Genomic DNA, 18,343 nt, shown 5'->3' with positions numbered 1-18,343 from the left:
GTTAAGGAAAGATTGTACTTATGGCAGTCAAAACCACCAGAAAAAATGCTGAAAAACAAAAGTAACCAAGCCCTACAATTGCACTACCAATAGTTCAGTCCTATAGAAAAGAGCCTGAGTATTGTTCTTTTTCTACCTACATGAGAGTTACCCTTAATTATATAACAAGTAAAACACAATTGCTTCAAAACACTGGGCATTTGGCAACAATGTAACAACCACATAGTAATTATCTGGGAAGTGGTATATACATAGTAACTTGTAACACAGCTATTGATTACTTTTTAAATAACTAAAGTCACCATTGTAAATGACTCAGTAATATTTATTTTTCTTCCAGCCTAGACTACAGAGCAGTAGCCTCTAAAATTCTAATTAAAAGCAAAGCCATTTTTAGTTATAGGAGAACCCCCTCTCCTTCTAAACATTGGAGTCCTCTTTATTCTTTCCTTGTTTCCATTTCTATAGCGGAGGATTGTCTGCTTTGTTATTTTTCCAATTATGAGGAAAAATAAATTTTCTGGATGGAGTTCCGGCTTGCAAGTTTCAACCTAAAGATTGTACTTATGGCAGTCAAAACCACCAGAAAAAATGCTGAAATAATCTTACAAATAAATTAAACAAACAGTGAATTTAGTTCAGTGAAAGGCTTGACAAATCTGCAAACCTCATTCCATAGAAGCAGCCCTGACAGCAATGTAAGCTGTGCTGCCCTGCTACGGTACCCCAGCCCTGAAGGGGGAGGGAGGGGACCTTGTCTAAAGACAAAAGTGTATGTCAGAGCTGATGGTCATCTCTACTGAAACTGAGGGCTCTGGTGCAAATTAGTGCCAAATACGATGATGTGGACAGCTGTCTGCTAGAAAGATGTCTAAGGGCCTGATCCAACTCCCACTGAAATCAACAGAAGTTTTTCCATTGACTTCAGTGGGAGCTGAACTGAGCTCCCTGTGAAGCAATGGGCTCTGAAGAAATGAGCCCAGGACAGAGAATCAGCAACTCCTAAATTCAGTGTTGCCTCCAAATTGCTGTGTGGCCTCTCAGTTAATGTTAACCTCCCAATTTACCTCTCTGTAAAATAGGGACAGTAATACTCGTCTATCTCACAAGGATGTTGACTGATTAGTTATTGTTAAGCATTATAATATTTATTTATAATTATTACATATGCCTCCCAACAGCTATGAGATGGTTATGGACTATAGGCCAAATCCTGTACTGAGAAATATGTCTGCCCTCACAGATCCAGCTGTAGGATCTGGCCCTTCCAAGTGAAAGACACTTTGTCTATTCCATTATCAGTCTTCTCTCATCCATTTGGTTTCTTGCATAATTTACCAGAATGGTATTGGTTTTAAACAGAAAAAGACCCCATAGACCTGCTATTAATCTTTTGTTACCATAAATTAGAACAATGATTTGACTTCCATCTCCTTCATATATTCTATGAAAGATTACACACAAAAAATCTGTCTCAGATATATAAAAATACATTTATATAAATTCAAAACCCTTTAAACAAATTCAAAGTAAAAGTTGAGGACATTTGCTTTAGAAATCCAACAGAGTTAATGTAAGCCATTACCTTCTAATTTTTTTGGGGGTGGATAGGGAGGTGGACCACCATCAGCCTTATTAATACTGAATGTTAAGTGCAGAAGTTTAGCTGTAGTTGTAGGGTTTTGAAGCAATTGATTTGACAACCTCTATGCATAAAACCCATTTTTAAAAATCCACATTTATTCCCCAGATTGCTTATTGTTTCATAAAAAATGAAACCTTACATAGCTTGCTGGTATCAACTTGATCTCCTAAAACTGTTCAATTAAACCTTGTAAAACCAGTACTTTAAACTACATCAGTGTCCTGGAAGTGCTTATGAACATTACTGAAGTAATTCAGGATGGTAATGAGCACTTATAACTTTTGCTATCTTGTATAATTTAATTTGCTTTGTTTTTTTATAAAACCTTAAGTTACACCACAAGAAGTTCACAGGTCTGAGAAAATTAAAGTCAGTATCAAGTTTTACTCATAGACCATATAATTTACATAGATTTACATAAATACAGATATTAAAAATTTAAATCTCAACTAATTAAACAGAAGATAGAGTTTTAAATGTGAGAGATTTTAAAACCTAAACACATTTCTACCCCTACTTTTAGTAGTAGCAGAATTTTTACAAACACACATATACCAGGCTTCTCTCTCTCAGTCTCTCCCCCCCTCCCCAAATCCTTTTTCATCCAAAATAGGGCAATTTTATAACCGCAATAAGGTATGACAGGCAGTACACTTCTGGGGAATTATTGCATGCCTTGAGTGCATAAGGCAAAAGGAAGAGTGACTGACTTCAGACACTAGGGGAGTGGAATCATCAACCAGAAATGCACTGAAGTGATGTGAAACACCTTATTGCTTTTACAAAATTGAAAATTATACATTGTTTAAAAAGACACAAAATGAAGGAAAAAGTAATATTTCTGTTTAGTGGAGATCACCAAAAACGAGGAAGCTCCACTGCTGTTCACTGAATTCTCTTCATTATTCCATGATGGTTCATTAATGAGCTGCAATTGTACAAGGGGGTCAAACACAAAAATTCATTTGTCCCAAAGAGAACAGAATAATCATTAGCATCTGATCATACTGCTATGAGAATCAGATGCCAGTCTCATCAAACTGCTATGTAAAAATATGATCAACTAGACATATTATACCCCACTGAGCTGAGCAGGTGGATGAGCAACTTTAGTTGGATGATAGAGCATTTGCCTAAGATGCTGGAGGCATAGATTCTAGCTCAATAGAGATTTCTCATTTGATTAGCTAGAAGTGAAACAGAATAAATATGGGATGGATATACAGTACCATAACCTCTGCATTTTTGGTGCTGTAATGGGGTTAGATAGAGCATTTACTGGTATTTATCCTGCCCCATCCTAACATCACATTTCTCCATCTTTAGTTTAACCAACTGTACCTCCCATTGTGTACATATTTTTAAAACATCCATTCTTTCCACCAGGATTTAGAGGGGAGAGGGGATTCTACAGAGAACATAAATTAAAGATAGTTGGAAATTACATCCAGCAGGTATTTCTAGTGTGTATCTAGGAAAACACCCTCTTGGATTATTTTGTGTGTCTTTGTGTTTACTGTTCATTAACATGGACAGAAAAGCATCACCTCTGATCTAATACTACCACCAGGAGAGGTTTCAAAGTTTTAGATAGGGCCATTCTGCTAAGGCACCATTTGCAAGTCATGGTGACTGGTTAAGTATTTAGTCAAAGCTGCATTTACTGTAATGCAGATTCCCAAAACACATACAGTAACAAGCAGCCACTCAGACACTTCCTTCCATAGTCAAATAACTGTTGGTCCTTTCCTGGGAAACTCACATCAGCCTCTTTTGAAATATTAACCATGATTTAATAGATGGCATTTTCACACATCCATTAGAGTTTTGTTCGGGGCCTGGGGGAGGCAGGGATATTCATAATAGTCTAGTACAGGATCAGAAGATATAAAGATGCCTTAAAAAGTAGAAGCCAGATCTGTACTGTTGCTAAATTCATTATTCAATGGGTAAAAGCTATAAACGAAGAAGAATATACAGCGTACAGCGCATAGTACAGAACAACATTTTGCTTCAGTACCAACAGGAGGTATAACAAGGGCACACCTCTTTAAAATAATCAAACATTCTGATGGGGGTAAACTACTGCACATCACGTAGTACTCTGTTACAAAAAAAGGGGGGGGGGGGGTTCCTTATTCCAGGTTTAATAGAACGAATGGAATATTACACTGGAAAGTGACTTGGGGTGGGGTGTAGGGGAAAGATGTAACAGCCCGCTGCTTCAGGATGGTACTAGAAGCACTGTTAGGCAGCTTTAAAGCGTCGGGACACACCGGGCACTCGCTATTGCAGAGAGAGAGAGAGAGAAGGGGCTTACCATGGAGTGGGGAAGGACTGGGAGGGCTTGCCGTTTTTAATTGCGCTCAACCAGGGGAGGACATTTCTAAAGAAAACAATACCCAGTCTTTGGAGAGGGAGAGAGAGTTATTGATGCAAAAGAAGAGACCCTACAGAAAGACCGGGTCCGTCTCTGCCCCTGGCAAAAGGTCCCTGCCTTTCGCCATGAGCTGCACTCGTCTCCTTTGTTTGAGAGATTAAGGATCCCACTGCATCGTTCAGATCACTCTTTCTTTGTCTCTCACCCTGTGCCATGCCCTCCCTCCCTCAATCTAAATTGTTCGTTTATAAGATATAATTAGGGATAAGCCCAGGAGAGGAATGGAGGGGAAAATATTCTTCTCGATCCTTTGATAACTCTGTGCATCACACTGGATCCCCCACCCCCACGCCTCCGGGCAGATGACTGTATATTTTGGTAGCACTGTGCAGCTTCTTTTCCGTTAAAAAGACGCATCCATTCCTTGCACAGTCAATGAGAAACGCAGCGTGATTTGTCATGCGCTTGGATTGTGGGTTTGTTCGTTCGTTTTAATTAATAACTTTTCTTTTCAGAGCCTACAATCATCACTGGAGTATTTACAAACACCAAACAGAGCCTTGGCGAGGTCCCCCCCCCCCCCCCCCCAAATAATCATGACAATACCACAGTTTGCAGGAGCCCCGCACTAGCTGTGTCCAAACAAGATCTTGCTGGGTGAGCGCTCTTGGGCTCCGGGGGAGACGGGCGCTGGATTCCCGAGTCCTGGGTGGAGCTTCCCAGCCGGGTGTTTCTTCCCTGGGGTGTCTCTCCCTGAATACCTGCCTCGGGGCTGCTGCTGCTGCAGTGTCCCGTTCATATTCCTCCTGAGCCCTCTGCATTTTCCGCTTCTTCATCTTCCTCTTGTGGACGTGGAAGGTTGTGAGGTGAGAGGGAGGATCAGGCAGAAGATGAGGGTGACCAGGACGATTAAAACCAGGGTGGAAGAGAAGGACTGAAAGAGCTGCCCCACCTGCGCGATGCAGGTGCTGCTGGCGTTGGAGGAGGCAGACGTCCTGTTCAAGAGACAAGGTGGCAGAGACAGCCTCAACTCCTTGGAGAGCTTGGCACTCATTGAGGAGGCTTAAGAAGATGAGGATCTTCCTCTCCTCCCTGCAGATGCCTGGATTTGACTTGGTTCCGGGCTGGCGGTTTGCACAGGCTGGAAATGCACGGGAGGCGGTTCGCTCTCTGGAGATGGCAGGTGAAAGATCAAGCCTGCAAAGGGACCCAGAGGAATCAGAGCTCGGGACCCAGACCAAGAAACACACAATCCACCGGCTGCCGCCAAAGCCCCCCTCCCCGCTCTCCTTCCAGCCCCAACATGGTACAAAGTCGTCTAAACTCCGGCACACTGGGGGGATGCTGCCCGACTGACAAACCACGCGCATTACAGAGGGTTTCCAGCCCGGCGCAGCGCCCCTGGACTAGACCAGCGCCAGCCCACTGGTTAGACGGCTCGAGCTGTCTTCAGCCCCGCCGGCCCCAGGCGATGTCGGCCGGGGGTGCCCCAAGCCAAGGGGAGCGAGGCACCAGTGCGGCGGCACCTGCGCGGCTCCAGTTAACTCGGCACAGGGGGCAGCTTTGCCGGGCATTTCCCCCAACAAGTTGCTAATGACACGAGCCGCCGCGGCAGCCCCAGGGTCCCCGCCCGCCCCAGAGGCAGGCGCCACCCGAAGTTCGGGCTCCGGCAGCGCCCGGGTCTTCACGCGCCTCTGGCCAGAGCGGACCGCGGGGCCCGGCGGGGGCACGCGCCTTACCTGGGCTGCCTGTGGCGGGAGGGAGCCCCCGGCCGCGCGCTCGCCGAGGCTGCAGAAGGTGCCGAATGAAGCGGGCAGAGCCGGAGCCGGCGCCGCTTCGGGGAGCTCAGCGCGCAGCCTATCGCCAGCCCGGCCGGTGACGTCAGGCAGCCAGTGCCGGCTCCGCTCCCCCGCGGCTCGGCTGGGCGGAGAGGGGCAGCTCCGAGCGGGCACCCCGCCCCTCCCCCCAGAGACCCACCCCGCCCCCCTTCCCCAGGCCAATACCCCCCCCCACCTACCCCTACCCCACCCACCAATACCCCTCCCCCAAAGACCCCCCCCCCGCCCAGAGACCTACCCCGCCCCCCTCCCTCCACAGGCCAGTACCCCCCTCCTACCTACTCACCCCCACAGGCCAATATCCCCCCACCTACCCACTCCCACTTCTACCCCTCCCCCCACAGGCCAATACCCCCCCCCCCCCACCTACCTGCTCCACCCTCATCCATCCCTCCACAGGCCAATACCCCCATCTACCCATCCCCCACAGACCTACCCCCCTCCTCATCCACCCAACCCACACAGACCCATCCCACCCCCACACCACCTACCTATCCCCCCACAGACCTACTCCACCCCATCCCACCTACTCATCCACCCGCCCTCATACCACATAGACCTACCCCACCCACCAATCATCCAGACCAACCCCCACCTACATATTCATCCCACCCCCACACATACCAAGACCCTCATAGATCCACCCTACCCCCACACATACCTACCCAATATGCCATTGCCAGACTGCTTCCCGTAACCCAATCCCACACATACCTATTTAGTGCCCCCCTGCCAACCCCTTACCCTAATCTCCCATACATATCCAATAACCAAACTCCCAAACCTCCACTCCCCAGGCCCTCCACTTTCCCTAAACTCTATCTCCACGCCCAAATCTTATTCACTGAACACCCACCTCCACCGCACATACTTACCCAATACTGTCTCTTCCCAATATCCCCTTCTCTAATGCCCAACCTGCCATATAGATCTAATACCATCCAATATTCCTACTCCCTTTACCCCATTTCCCTAATAAGCGCCATATATAACCAGACCCTCAAACCCCATTCTCCTAACTCCAGCTCCATATTTACTTGATACACCTACCCATTACATTCCCTTCCCCTAAGCCCCCACACATATAACCAATATCCCTTTCACTAAACTTTTACCTCCATACATAACCAATGCCCCCACTCTCCCACTCCATACAAACGCACTTCTCTCACACCCATACATACTGAAGTCCCCATCCGTCATGCAAACCCACAACTCTCGTGCCCTCTTGCTCTACCCCTACACAACATACAGTACATACTCACTCTCTTCACCCAAGCATCCCCCATACATATCCAATTCTTATCCTCCATATACATCCACTTTTCCATACCACATGTACACCCACATTCTGCCCTACTTCTTCCATATTCCCCTCCTCATACATGTACACACCACTCATACCCACTGAACCCCACTTCCATACCCCCCTCACCTACATGTAACATCTGAGGGCTGATTTAATGCTAACAGCCGCCCCATGGGGAGAAAAATTACAGCCAAGGATTATAGCAGCATCAGGGCATTCTGTCCATGCTCCCTTTCCTCTGGCCATGTCCTCTATGCCAGTGGTTCTCAACCTTTCCGGACTATTGCACCCCTTTCAGGAGTCTGATTTGTCTTGTGAGCCCCAAGTTTCACCTCACTTAAAAACTACTTGCTTACAAAATCAGACATAAAAATACAAAAGCATCACAGCACCCTACTACATTTCAGTGTGATACTTGAGCCTATTTCTCACTTGTGAGCCTCATCTGAAACCAGAGCACCAGATGGCAGGGCTGAAGTCTGAGTCCCGCTGCCTAGGGCTGAAGCATGTAACTTAGCTTTGTGGGTGTGGGGCCCCAGGCAGTTGCCCTGCTTGCCACACCCTAATGCTGACCCTGCACTTGCAACCCCCCCAAACCCATCTCTTGACACACACCGGGTGGTCAAAACCCCGAGGTTGAGAAAACCTGATCTAGATGAGTTGAGTACACCCTGGAAGATCTCTGCATACCCCCAGGCGTACGCATACCCCTAGTTAAGAACCACTGCTCTATGCCAGCAGCCAGGTGGGCAACATAGAAGCCACTATACTGAGTCTTTGTCACTAGAAAATCCCTCGTTATGCCTGTTTGGCCAGAATCCACCAACCATGTGACATAAAGCAACTGCACTTCAGGATCTAGCTCTTTAAGTCTAAAATTTTCCTTCCATATAAATGCTCTGTTTCCTTGGCTAAATGCCTTGCATCCAGCACCATATAAGTCTGTGATCTTTTGACGCTTTCTAAAAAGCAGTCACAATAACAAGCACAGAACATGTTTGTTTTCTTGTAAATGTTAAATAATTTTTAGTGTTTATGTACAGGATTGACAGCCACATAGAAAGAAGTCCTCTGATACAACACAGGCATGATCATTGAAGCTTCCCTACGCTGCCCCACCAATGTGCTTCAAACTTGTTCTGGAGGGGCTAGAGCAGAGGTGGGCAAACTACAGCCTGTGGGCCACATCTGGTCCACAGGACTGTCCTGGTTGGCTCTTGAGCTCCTGGCCATGGCGACCAGCCCCTGGCCCCTCCTCTGTTGTCCCCTCTCCCCTGCAGGCTCCGCTCACTGCCCCGCTCTGGCCCCCCACTCCTGCCACGCAGTGAGCTCCTGCTGCTCTGAGCTGCATGGTAAGGGGGTGGGGAGCAAGAGGGCGGGGAGCAAGGGGGCGGTTGGATAGGCATGGGAATCAATCACCCAGATATCTGCTGAGAGAGCAATACAACAGTGCACAGACAATCCCAGAAGTTTTTGGAGAGTGTTGGGGACAATTTCCTGGTGCAAGTGCTGGAGGAACCAACTAGGGGTCATGCTCCTCTTGACCTGCTGCTCACAAACAGGGAAGAGTTGGTAGGGGAAGTAGAAGTGGGTGGCAACCATGAGATGGTAGAGTTCAGGATCTTGACAAAAAGAAGAAAGGAGAGCAGCAGAATATGTACCCTGGACTTCAGAAAAGCAGACTGACTACCTCACAGAACTGATGGGCAGGATCCCCTGGGAGGCTAGTATGAGGGGGGAAGGAGTCCAGGAGAGCTGGCTGTATTTTAAAGAAGCCTTATTGAGGGTGCAGAAACAAACGATCCCGATGTGCAGAAAGAATAGCAAATATGGCAGGCTACCAGCTTGGCTTAACAGAAATCTCTGGTGAGCTTAAACACAAAAAGGAAACCTACAAGAAGTGGAAAATTGGGCAGATGACTAGGGAGGAGTATAAAGATACTGCTCGAGCATGCAATGGTGTAATCAGGAAGGCCAAAGCACAATTGGAGTTGCAGCTAGCAAGAGATGTGAAGGGTAACAAGAAGGGTTTCTAAAGATAAGCAAGAGATGTGAAGGGTAACAAGAAGGGTTTCTAAAGATATGTTAACAACAAGAAGTAAGTCAGGGAAAGTGTGGGACCCTTACTGAATGGGGGGAGGCAGCCTAGTAACGGATGATGTGGAAAAAGTTGAAGTACTCAATGCTTTTTTGGCCTCAGTCTTCACAGGCAAGGTCAGCTCCCAGACTGCTGCACTGGGCAGCATAGTATGGGGAGGAGGTGAGCAGCCCTCAGTGGTGAAAGAACAGGTTAAAAACTATTTAGAAAAGCTGGATATGCACAAGTTCATGGGGCCAGATCTAATGCATCCAAGTGTGCTGAGGGAGCTGGCTGATGTGATTGCAGAGCCATTGGCCATTATCTTTGAAAACTCATGGTGATCGGGGGAGGTCCCAGACAGGGCAGTCCTTACCCATACGCAAAGCACGCAGAGGCGTAGGGCACCAGGAAATTTGGGGCACCAAATTTCCTGGTGCCCTGCACAGCTGCATGCTGCTCCAGCCCCTGCTCAGGCTCTTCCCCAGGCCCCCGCCCCTGCCCCGCCTCTTCCCAACCCTGCTCGGCCCCCACTCCCCTGAAGATTGCAGCCTGGCCCGACCCTGCATTCACCGCGTGGTAAATGGAGGGACCCAGCCCCAGCGTGCTCCGCTCCCCTGGCTCCAAGGCTTGTGGGGGGAAGGGGAAACTGCCCCTCAGCACTCGCCGGCTGCGCAGCTGGGAGCCAGGCAGCGGAGGCCTGGGGTGGGGCCCCATACAGCCCCCCAGTGGAGGCCTGGAGCCAGCTCCAGCCCTCCCCACTTCCCCCCTCCCCCCCGTGGAGGCCTGGGGCTGCATAGGCCACCAAAATAGCTAGGGACAGCCCTGGTCCCGGACAATTGAAAAAGGCAAATATAGTGTCCATCTTTTTAAAAAGGGAAGAAGGAGAATCTGGGGAACTACAACCTCACCTCAGTCCCTGGAAAATCATGGAGCAGGTCCTCAAGGAAACCATTTTGAAGCACTTAGAGGAGAGAAAGGTGATCAGGAACAGTCAGCATGGATTCACCAAGGACAAGTCATGCCTGACCAACCTGATTGCCGTCTATGATGAATTAACTGGCTCTGAGGATATGGGGAAAGCAGTGGATGTGATTTATCTTGACTTTAGCAAAGCTTTTGTTATAGTCTCCAACAGTATTCTTGCCAGCAAGTTAAAGAAGTATGGCTTGGATAAATGGACTATAACAGGGGTGGGCAAACTTTTTGGCCTGAGAGCCACACTGGGGTGCAAAACTGTGTGGAGGGCTGGGTAGTGAAGGCTGTGCCTCCCCAAACAGCCTGGCCCCTGCCCCCTCACACTTCCCACCCCTTGACTGCCCCCCTCAGAACCTCCGACCCATCCAACCCCCCCCCCCCCGTTCCTTGTCTCCTGACTGCCCCCTCACAGGATCCCTGCTCCTAACCGCCCCCCCAGGACCTTCCCCCCATCCAACCCCCATGCTCCTTGTCCCCTGACTGCCCCACCCCCTATCCACACCCCCACCTCCTAACTGCCCCCCAGGACCCCACCCCCTATCCAACTTCCCCCGACCACCCCACCCCCAGAACCTCCGCCCCATCCAACCGCCCCCTGCTCCCTGTCCCGCGACTGCCCCTTATCCAGCCCCCGGCCCTGGCCTGGCCCCCTTACCATGCCACTCAGAGCAGCATGTCTGGCAGCTGCCCCACCAGGCCAGAGCCAGACACGCAGCCCCGCTGCCCAGCATGAGCGCGCAGCCCCGCTGCCCAGAGCACTGCCTGGGTGGTGGCATAGCTGCGGGGGATGGGGAACAGCAGGGGAGGGGCCGGGGGTGAGCCTCCCAGGCCAGGAGCTCAGGGGCCGGGCAGGACAGTCCCGCAGGCCAAATGTGGCCTGCGGGCCATAGTTTGCCCACCTCTGGACTATACGGTGGATAGCAAGCTGGCTAGATCATCAGGCTCAGCTCGTAGTGATCAACTGTTTGATGTCTAGTTGGCACCCTGTATCAAGTGGCGTTCCCCAGGGGTCTGTCCTGGGGCCGGTTTTGTTCAACATCTTCATTAATGATCTGAATGATGGGATGAATTGCACCTTCAGAAAGTTCGCAGATTACACTAAGCTGGGGGGAAGAGATAGATACACTGGAGGGTGGCGGTAGGGTCCAGAGTGACCTAGACAAATTGGAGGATTGGGCCAAAAAGAAATCTGATGAGATTCAACAAGGACAAGTGCAGAGTTCTGCACTTAGGAAGGAAGAATCCCATGCACCGCTACAGGCTGGGAACTGACTGGCTAAGCAGCAGTTCTGCGGAAAAGGACTGGGGATTACAGTGGATGAGAAGCTGGATATGAGTCAACAGTGTGCTCTTCTTGCCAAGAAAGCTAACGGCGTATTCAGCTGCATTAGTAGGAGCATTTCCAGCAGATCGAGGGAAGTGATTATTCCCCTCTATTTGGCACTGGTGAGGCCACACCTGGAGTATTGCGTCCAGTTTTGGGCTCCCCTCTACAGAAAGGAATGGCAACGAAAATGATCAGGGGACTGGGGCACATGACTTACGAGGTGAGGCTGAGGGAACTGGTCTTATTTAGTCTGCAGAAGAGAAGAGTGAGGGGGGATTTGATAGCAGCCTTCAACTACCTGAAGGGGGGTTCCAAAGAGGATGGAGCTAGGCTGTTTTCAGTGGTGGCAGATGACAGAACAAGGAGCAATGGTCTCAAGTTGCAATGGGGGAGGTTTAGGTTGAATATTAGGAAAAACTATTTCACTAGGAGGGTGGTGAAGCACTAGAATGGGTTACCTAGAGAAGTGGTGGAATCTCCATCCTTAGAGGTTTTTAAAGGCCCAGCTTGACAAAGCCCTGGCTGGATGATTTAGTTGGGGTTGGTCCTGCTTTGAGCAGGGGGTTGGACTAGATGATCTCCTGAGGTTTCTTCCAACACTAATCTTCTATGATGGGAAGAAGTGAGTTTTGAAACTGCTGTTTCAGCAGATTCTCAATCCCCTTTTTGTTTGCTTTCATGTATACTTTTGAGTTTTTCTGCTTTAGCTGAAAGGAGCAACAAGCTGAGATGACTGGCAAACAGCTTTAAAATTGTGAATACAAAAGCCCGTCACAACAGAAGAATTATGGAAAAAAGGAGAAATAACTGTTCAGTAATTATGCAAACCCTCCATTCTGGCTAATAATGGCTGTCAGCCAATCAAAGTACAGGGATTCTCATACCCACAACTAGAAGGCAGGGAACTTCACCCATGGGGAAAAAACCTGTACAGTTATGTGTCAATAGTTGTACATCATTCCTGCATGCTGATATCATGCTATACTGCAGTATCACAATATAAATATTAATATACATGATGAAAAATATCTTTTGTTAGCTAGTATAGAAATAGTTCTCAAATATTCAAGGCTGAAACTTTACAAGTATAAAGCTGACTAAAACTAAAGTGAAGTCACCCCCTAGCATATGCAGTTATGTTACTAACGGAGGTTATGCCTTTTGCTGAAGTATCCCGCACTGGCCACTATCTGAGATAGGGTATTGCACAAGAGGGACAATTTATATATTCTGATACAATTCGTATGTTCTTTATAGCCTTTGATAACTACCAACTTTACCTGCATGCAACCTGGTGAGAATCCTTGCACCATTACAAATCCACAGCACCAGCCAGACCCCAGATTTGTTTTAATTCAGTTAATTAAGGATGTTGCTTGTTTAGATCCCAATTCTGCAACCTCTTTGTCATATGGGCAGTCCTTACTGATGCAAGTGGTCTAATGAATTACCTACAAAAGTAAATATTTCTCCAATGAGTAAGGGTTTGCTGCAGTGCTTAATTTGTAATGAAAGAGGTGCCAGGGCTCAAACAATTAGGTGCGCAAGCGATTTTTTTACATTATTAACCAATACAGCAAGCTCAGAGGTGCCAAGGCTATGAACTGTCAAGTGTAGAGGTGCTGTTGCTCAACCCTGGCAATCCCTGGCATAAATTAAGCACTAGTTTGCTTGTTCAAGCCCTCAGCTATTAATGACTTTTCTTGAACAAATTTCATTGTGCCATCGCTGTTTTAATCTAGCAGTTGGTTACATATAGAATAATGCATGATTTACCCCGCAAAGAAATGGATGTAATCATGCACCAGACAACCCAAATATCTGATGAATGTCAACAACCCTAATAGTGATTTGCAATCACCCTGTGGGAAGAGGGCAATCTGTACAAGTTCTTTAAGCTTCACCAGAGCCATCTGCTACCATAGGTGAAGTCAAGTGATTTAAGAGTAGTACCACAAATAGAGCTAATTTTAGAAATAAAAAGTAATAGATTTGTAATTGTTATTTACCAGTAGATCAAGTAATATCCTGGACATTGTTAACTTACATCTCACAAAAATACCATAAGTAATAGTGTCTTTGAGTGATATTTCATTAGAAATGGTTTATCTAAAGAGAGGTATAGTTTCATAGATTCCAAGACCAGAAGGGGCCATTGTGCTCATCTAGTCTGTGACCATCAGGGTCCAGATTCCTGTGGCAAATTGCCAGCACTACTTTGACAGGTCTCGCACTTTCTCTTCTTGGGGAGGGTTCACAGCACCATTTCTCACCTCTGAACTGGGGTATTAACTACCCCACTAGTGTCCTAGAGGAGGAGAAGAGTGGAGAGGGAGGGACCCAGGCCCACCCTCTATTCCGGGTCCCAGCCCAGGGGCCCTAGGGATAGCGGTAAACCACTAGAACTAGCGGTTCCTTCTCCTGGGCTACTTCCCTCTCCTGCCCTTCAGCTTGTGGGGCTTCCTGCCCTCCCTCTGCACAAACCAGGTGTCCCTTTACCTAGGGTCTTGGTCTTCTTAGCCTACCACAGCACTTCTCCAGACTCTCCTTTGTTTCCCTCCAAACTGCTCTCTGCTCCAACACCAATCCACTCTTCTTCAACTCCTTCCCTCATCTGATTGAAGCGGGGGGAGGGGGTTGGAGGGTTATCAGGTGACTGGCTTCAGGTGCTCTAATTGGCTTCCGGTGCTCTAATTAATCTATAGCAAACTTTCTTCTACAGGGAAAAAGGCTCCCTTCTAACACTCTCCTGTTGCCCTCTGGCTTTGCTGTATCACATACCCCAAGGAGAGAAGGGGGCGGGGGTTGAATGAATAGTTGAATCAAATGATTGTCTACAACGTTATTGTGCTACAAAAATATGTCAGGTAAGGACTTTTATGAAAACTCGTAATGTTCTAAACAGAATGATCATATGAGATGTGTGTACAGACTGGGGTTCTGAATGTATGTATTTATGGATGTAAGCAGTGTCAGGATGAGCTCCACCCTGACATCTGGTGGTGAGGTGTGGCAAGTTGTGGGAAAAAAACTTCAGGGGCCGATCTCATTTGCATAGGCACACCCACCCCGCCTAGACTGAGGCCATAGCTGCCCTAATGGTCACTTTGGCTGCTGTGGGATCCCCAGTGTCTCTGTTATTGGGGCAGGAAGAATAAATTGTTATTACTCTGATTATGGGAACTGTGCTTGGAACTGTACTTGGCCTTTTGTTATGATGGAGGGACTCACCATCAACTAAGTAGCACTCGCTAGGCAAGGGTCATGGGTTCCAAAACTGTGTGAATGGAGAGAGACTTGAGACAGGTATTAGTACCTGGTGGTGTGGGCCCCTTTGTGAGGGCATGAAGCACCAATTGCACCTCTGTCTCTCTCCACTGTGGAACGTCAGAGCTAATTTTGGGTCTATTAAGAGTCTTGCTACAGGTACTGTGCTGCATTCACTTTGGCCTTATGGTGCACCAGCACTAAGGCCCCCACTACTATGAGCTGAAATCACTGAGCACTGTGTCAAGTAGTGGGGAGCCGGAAGAGGTGCTGTTCGTGAGACGGCGAGCTGTGCAGAGCTGTTCGTGGGACGGCGAGCTGTGCAGAGCGGAGCCGGTCGTGGTGGAGCGGAGCCGTTCGTGAGACAGCGGTGTGTTCGTGAGACGGCGAGCTGTGCAGAGCGGAGCCGGTTGTGAGACAGCGTAGCAGAGCAGAGCCCTGTGGGGCAGTCAGCTTCAGGACACGTAAGGTACCCCTTACCTCTTTCCCCCACACACAGGCACATTTTAGCCAGACTGGGGAGTAACACTCTGCAGATGAACTTTTGAACTCTGGGGCTGGACTTTTTGGATTTTGGGTGATTTGTGGATTGCTGGACTCAAGAGACGTTTGGGTTCTGGGACTCAAGAACCCGAGGGAAAGGATGTGGCCCAATTTTCTGGGGTGGGTCTTTGCTCATGGTTTGGTTAATGAACACTAGTTGTGGTGTTTCCTCAACATAATGCCACATTGTTTCTCTCTGTTATTAAAAGGCTTTTTGCTACACTCAGACTATGTGCTTGCGAGAGGGGAAGTATTGCCTCTTGTATAGCGCCCAGGGGGGTGGTACATATTTGTCCCAGGTCACTGGGTGGGGGCTCGAGCCGGTTTGCATTGTGTTATTGGAATGGATCCCCTAGATATTGAACCCGGCCCTTGTTGCTGCCAACTCTGATGGGCAGAAGGGTTACATGTATATAGAAAACCGTACTTGTAATCTGTGGTGCAGGCAGGGAGGGAGGGGCTGCCTCGCTAACCAGAGAAGATTAGCTCCAAGCACCTAGCATTGTATAACCCAGGAGAAGACAAATGAGGGACCATTAGAGTTAATGGGAAGACATTGGGTATGTCTACACAGCAAAGAAAAACCTATGGCTGGCTTGCGCCAGCTGATTCAGGCTCACAGGGCTCAGGCTGCAGGGCTGTTTAATTGCTGCAGCTCAAGCTCTGGGACCCTCCCATCTCTCAGGGTCCTAGAGCCTGGGCTCCAGCCAAGCCTGGAAGTCTACACAGCAATGAAACTGCCCCACAGACCGAGCCCTGCGAGCCCAAGTCAGCTGGTACAGGCCAGCCCCACATGTCTAGTTGCTGCGTAGACATACCCATTGAGACATCCTAGCTAGAATTTCGCCACCCCAAATAACCATCGGTCACCATACCAGGAGAGAGAAAATGGCCTTTTAAAAATGAGGCTTGAAACTGAGGTCCTCATACAGAAACTGAGGGGCAGTGACTTGGTGGGTGCTGTCTGTGAAATGCTGGCCTATCATAGGGTATCATAGGGAACCAGTTCAGAGGCAATAGGTAACTTGTATTAAAAAAGGGAGTGTATCTAATTTTCAAATGTAAAGCCTGAGGTTGCATCTTGATGTTTGGTTTCTGTGTAACTTGTATGTGTTTGCTTTTTCTTACTCTTTTATCTTTGAATCTGTGATTATTCTATCAAATAAACATTTTGTTTATTTTTATCCCAAGCAGGTCTCTGGTGTGCAAACTGCATGGATTGTGTGCCAAAGTAAGCTGGTGTCCGGGGGTGGGGCTGGTTTCACGCCTTTGGGGGTGATGAACCAGAGGTGAAAAGTCTGAGTGTCTGGTAGTTATGGTAACCTACAAATCTATGAATCTAAGATGCTGGTGCCCACGATTCACAGGTCAAAAGCAAAGATTTTTTCCTTTTCTTTCCTGAAGAGGAGAATTTGGATGGCATGGGCTCAGGCAGACTTTGCTCTTAAAAGAGGTAGTCCCTAAGAAACTTAAAGGCCAGTTTTACATGTGCAATATTTAGTCTTATGTTAGAAAAGTACTATTGTCTTATGCTGCTGAAGAACAAGTCTACCACACTGGACTGTGGGAAAAATTTACTTAGTGTGATTCAGATGACAAGGATTACAGTAATGGTGATGCAGAAAGTGAGTGATTTCACTTCTTCTTAGCATATGCACAATGTGCCTCAAGTGGCATGTGACCAGGATTCATCACTGAATTTGGTTGGCAGTTGGATCATTAGCTTCCCCGGCTTGGGCCAGGTACTGACAGGGAGTGCAACGTGAATGCTGATCCATGCCCACCAGTGATTTCACTGATTTGATGGGGTTGCATAGTGGAACTGGGAGCAGAATTTGTGCCCAGAATGTGTGTGTATTAGGGCAAACTGGACTGCATAAGGGATGTGCTGAAGAGGTATAAAGGATAACATTTTAATAACAGAGGATCCATACAACTGCAAAATGTGTATTTGGTGATGAATACCTGATTTGTTTAAAATTAATTCTGGAGGGGCATAAGGCAGGATTTTACTCAATAACAGCACATTTAAAATGCTATTTGTTTTTTCAACAGACAATACGTTTAAGCAAGGTAGTGTCCCTCTAATGACCTTTTAGAGTTAATCCTTTTGCTTTTCCACTGAGTTTGATCAGAGAATTCAAAGGAGCAAACCTTCATTATTTTTTCAAAGTGGAGAATGAGGCTGGTAAAACCTAAGGCTAAGACTAGCCCTGGATATTACAACAACAACAAAAGTCTTGCTGTTGTTTAGTTCTCCTCCAGAAAGGCTGAAGCATAGTGACCCATACGTTGAATCAGATTTTATGTTAAGAGCTCTCCCTGTTTCTAATTATATATTTTGAATGCATTTCAGAGAGAATTGTGAGTATCATTTTCTCCAACATTTGAAATGGGGGACGTTACTCATTTTGGGTCAAATTCTAAGCTTGGATGCATATGTGGGATACCCATTAACTTCAGTGGCAATTGTATGCCTGAGTACAAAGGCAGAAATTATCCCCAAATTCTGTACCAGCCCTAAGGTACAAGGTGACTCAGTGAAAGGAGTGGTAACTTGTTCAGATAAAGCAGTGACAGACTTTCAGGAGCAGCAAACACCCACAGAAACATACATGTGTATAATCTTCAAGTGAGGGACAGATAGAATGATAATAGCATCCCCCACACTGTAATTTATTTTATGATTTAGTAAAACTATTTTGGTGTAGCAGGAACCCAGTTCTCTGACTTCCAAAGGGATTTGGATGCCTAACTTCCATTTGCGGCTCTGAAAATCTCCCCTGTAATTATTTTTCCTTCAAACATATGACCAGATTCTGGCCAGCTCCTATGTAGGAGCAAAATGGGGGGCACTTTCACTTACTCTTCCCCTATGCCATGTCTGGCCAGAAACCCACAGTCATTGCTTCCTGCTAGCTCTGTACGAGATACTAGCAGTCTGGCAGGGGGTATGCATGGGCAGGGCCAGTGGACAAG

At 47.5% G+C, this 18,343-nt stretch overlaps 1 protein-coding gene across 1 annotated transcript; it reads right to left on the bottom strand.

Moving 5' to 3' along the window:
* Positions 1-496: 496 nt before the first annotated feature.
* C1H11orf87 (chromosome 1 C11orf87 homolog) lies at positions 497-5,925 on the bottom strand. The gene is given in 4 exon segments (XM_037890439.2): positions 497-4,816; positions 4,819-4,897; positions 4,900-5,222; positions 5,765-5,925. Coding segments are annotated over 3 exon segments (456 nt in total). The 5' UTR covers positions 5,080-5,222; positions 5,765-5,925; the 3' UTR covers positions 497-4,619.
* Between the last annotated feature and the right edge of the window lie 12,418 nt (positions 5,926-18,343).

The sequence above is a fragment of the Chelonia mydas genome, chromosome 1, assembly GCF_015237465.2.
Source record: "Chelonia mydas isolate rCheMyd1 chromosome 1, rCheMyd1.pri.v2, whole genome shotgun sequence".
Classification (NCBI taxonomy): Eukaryota; Metazoa; Chordata; order Testudines; family Cheloniidae; genus Chelonia; species Chelonia mydas.
The sequence above is the reverse complement of the archived record's forward strand: the minus strand, read 5'-3'. Positions and strand labels throughout refer to the sequence as shown.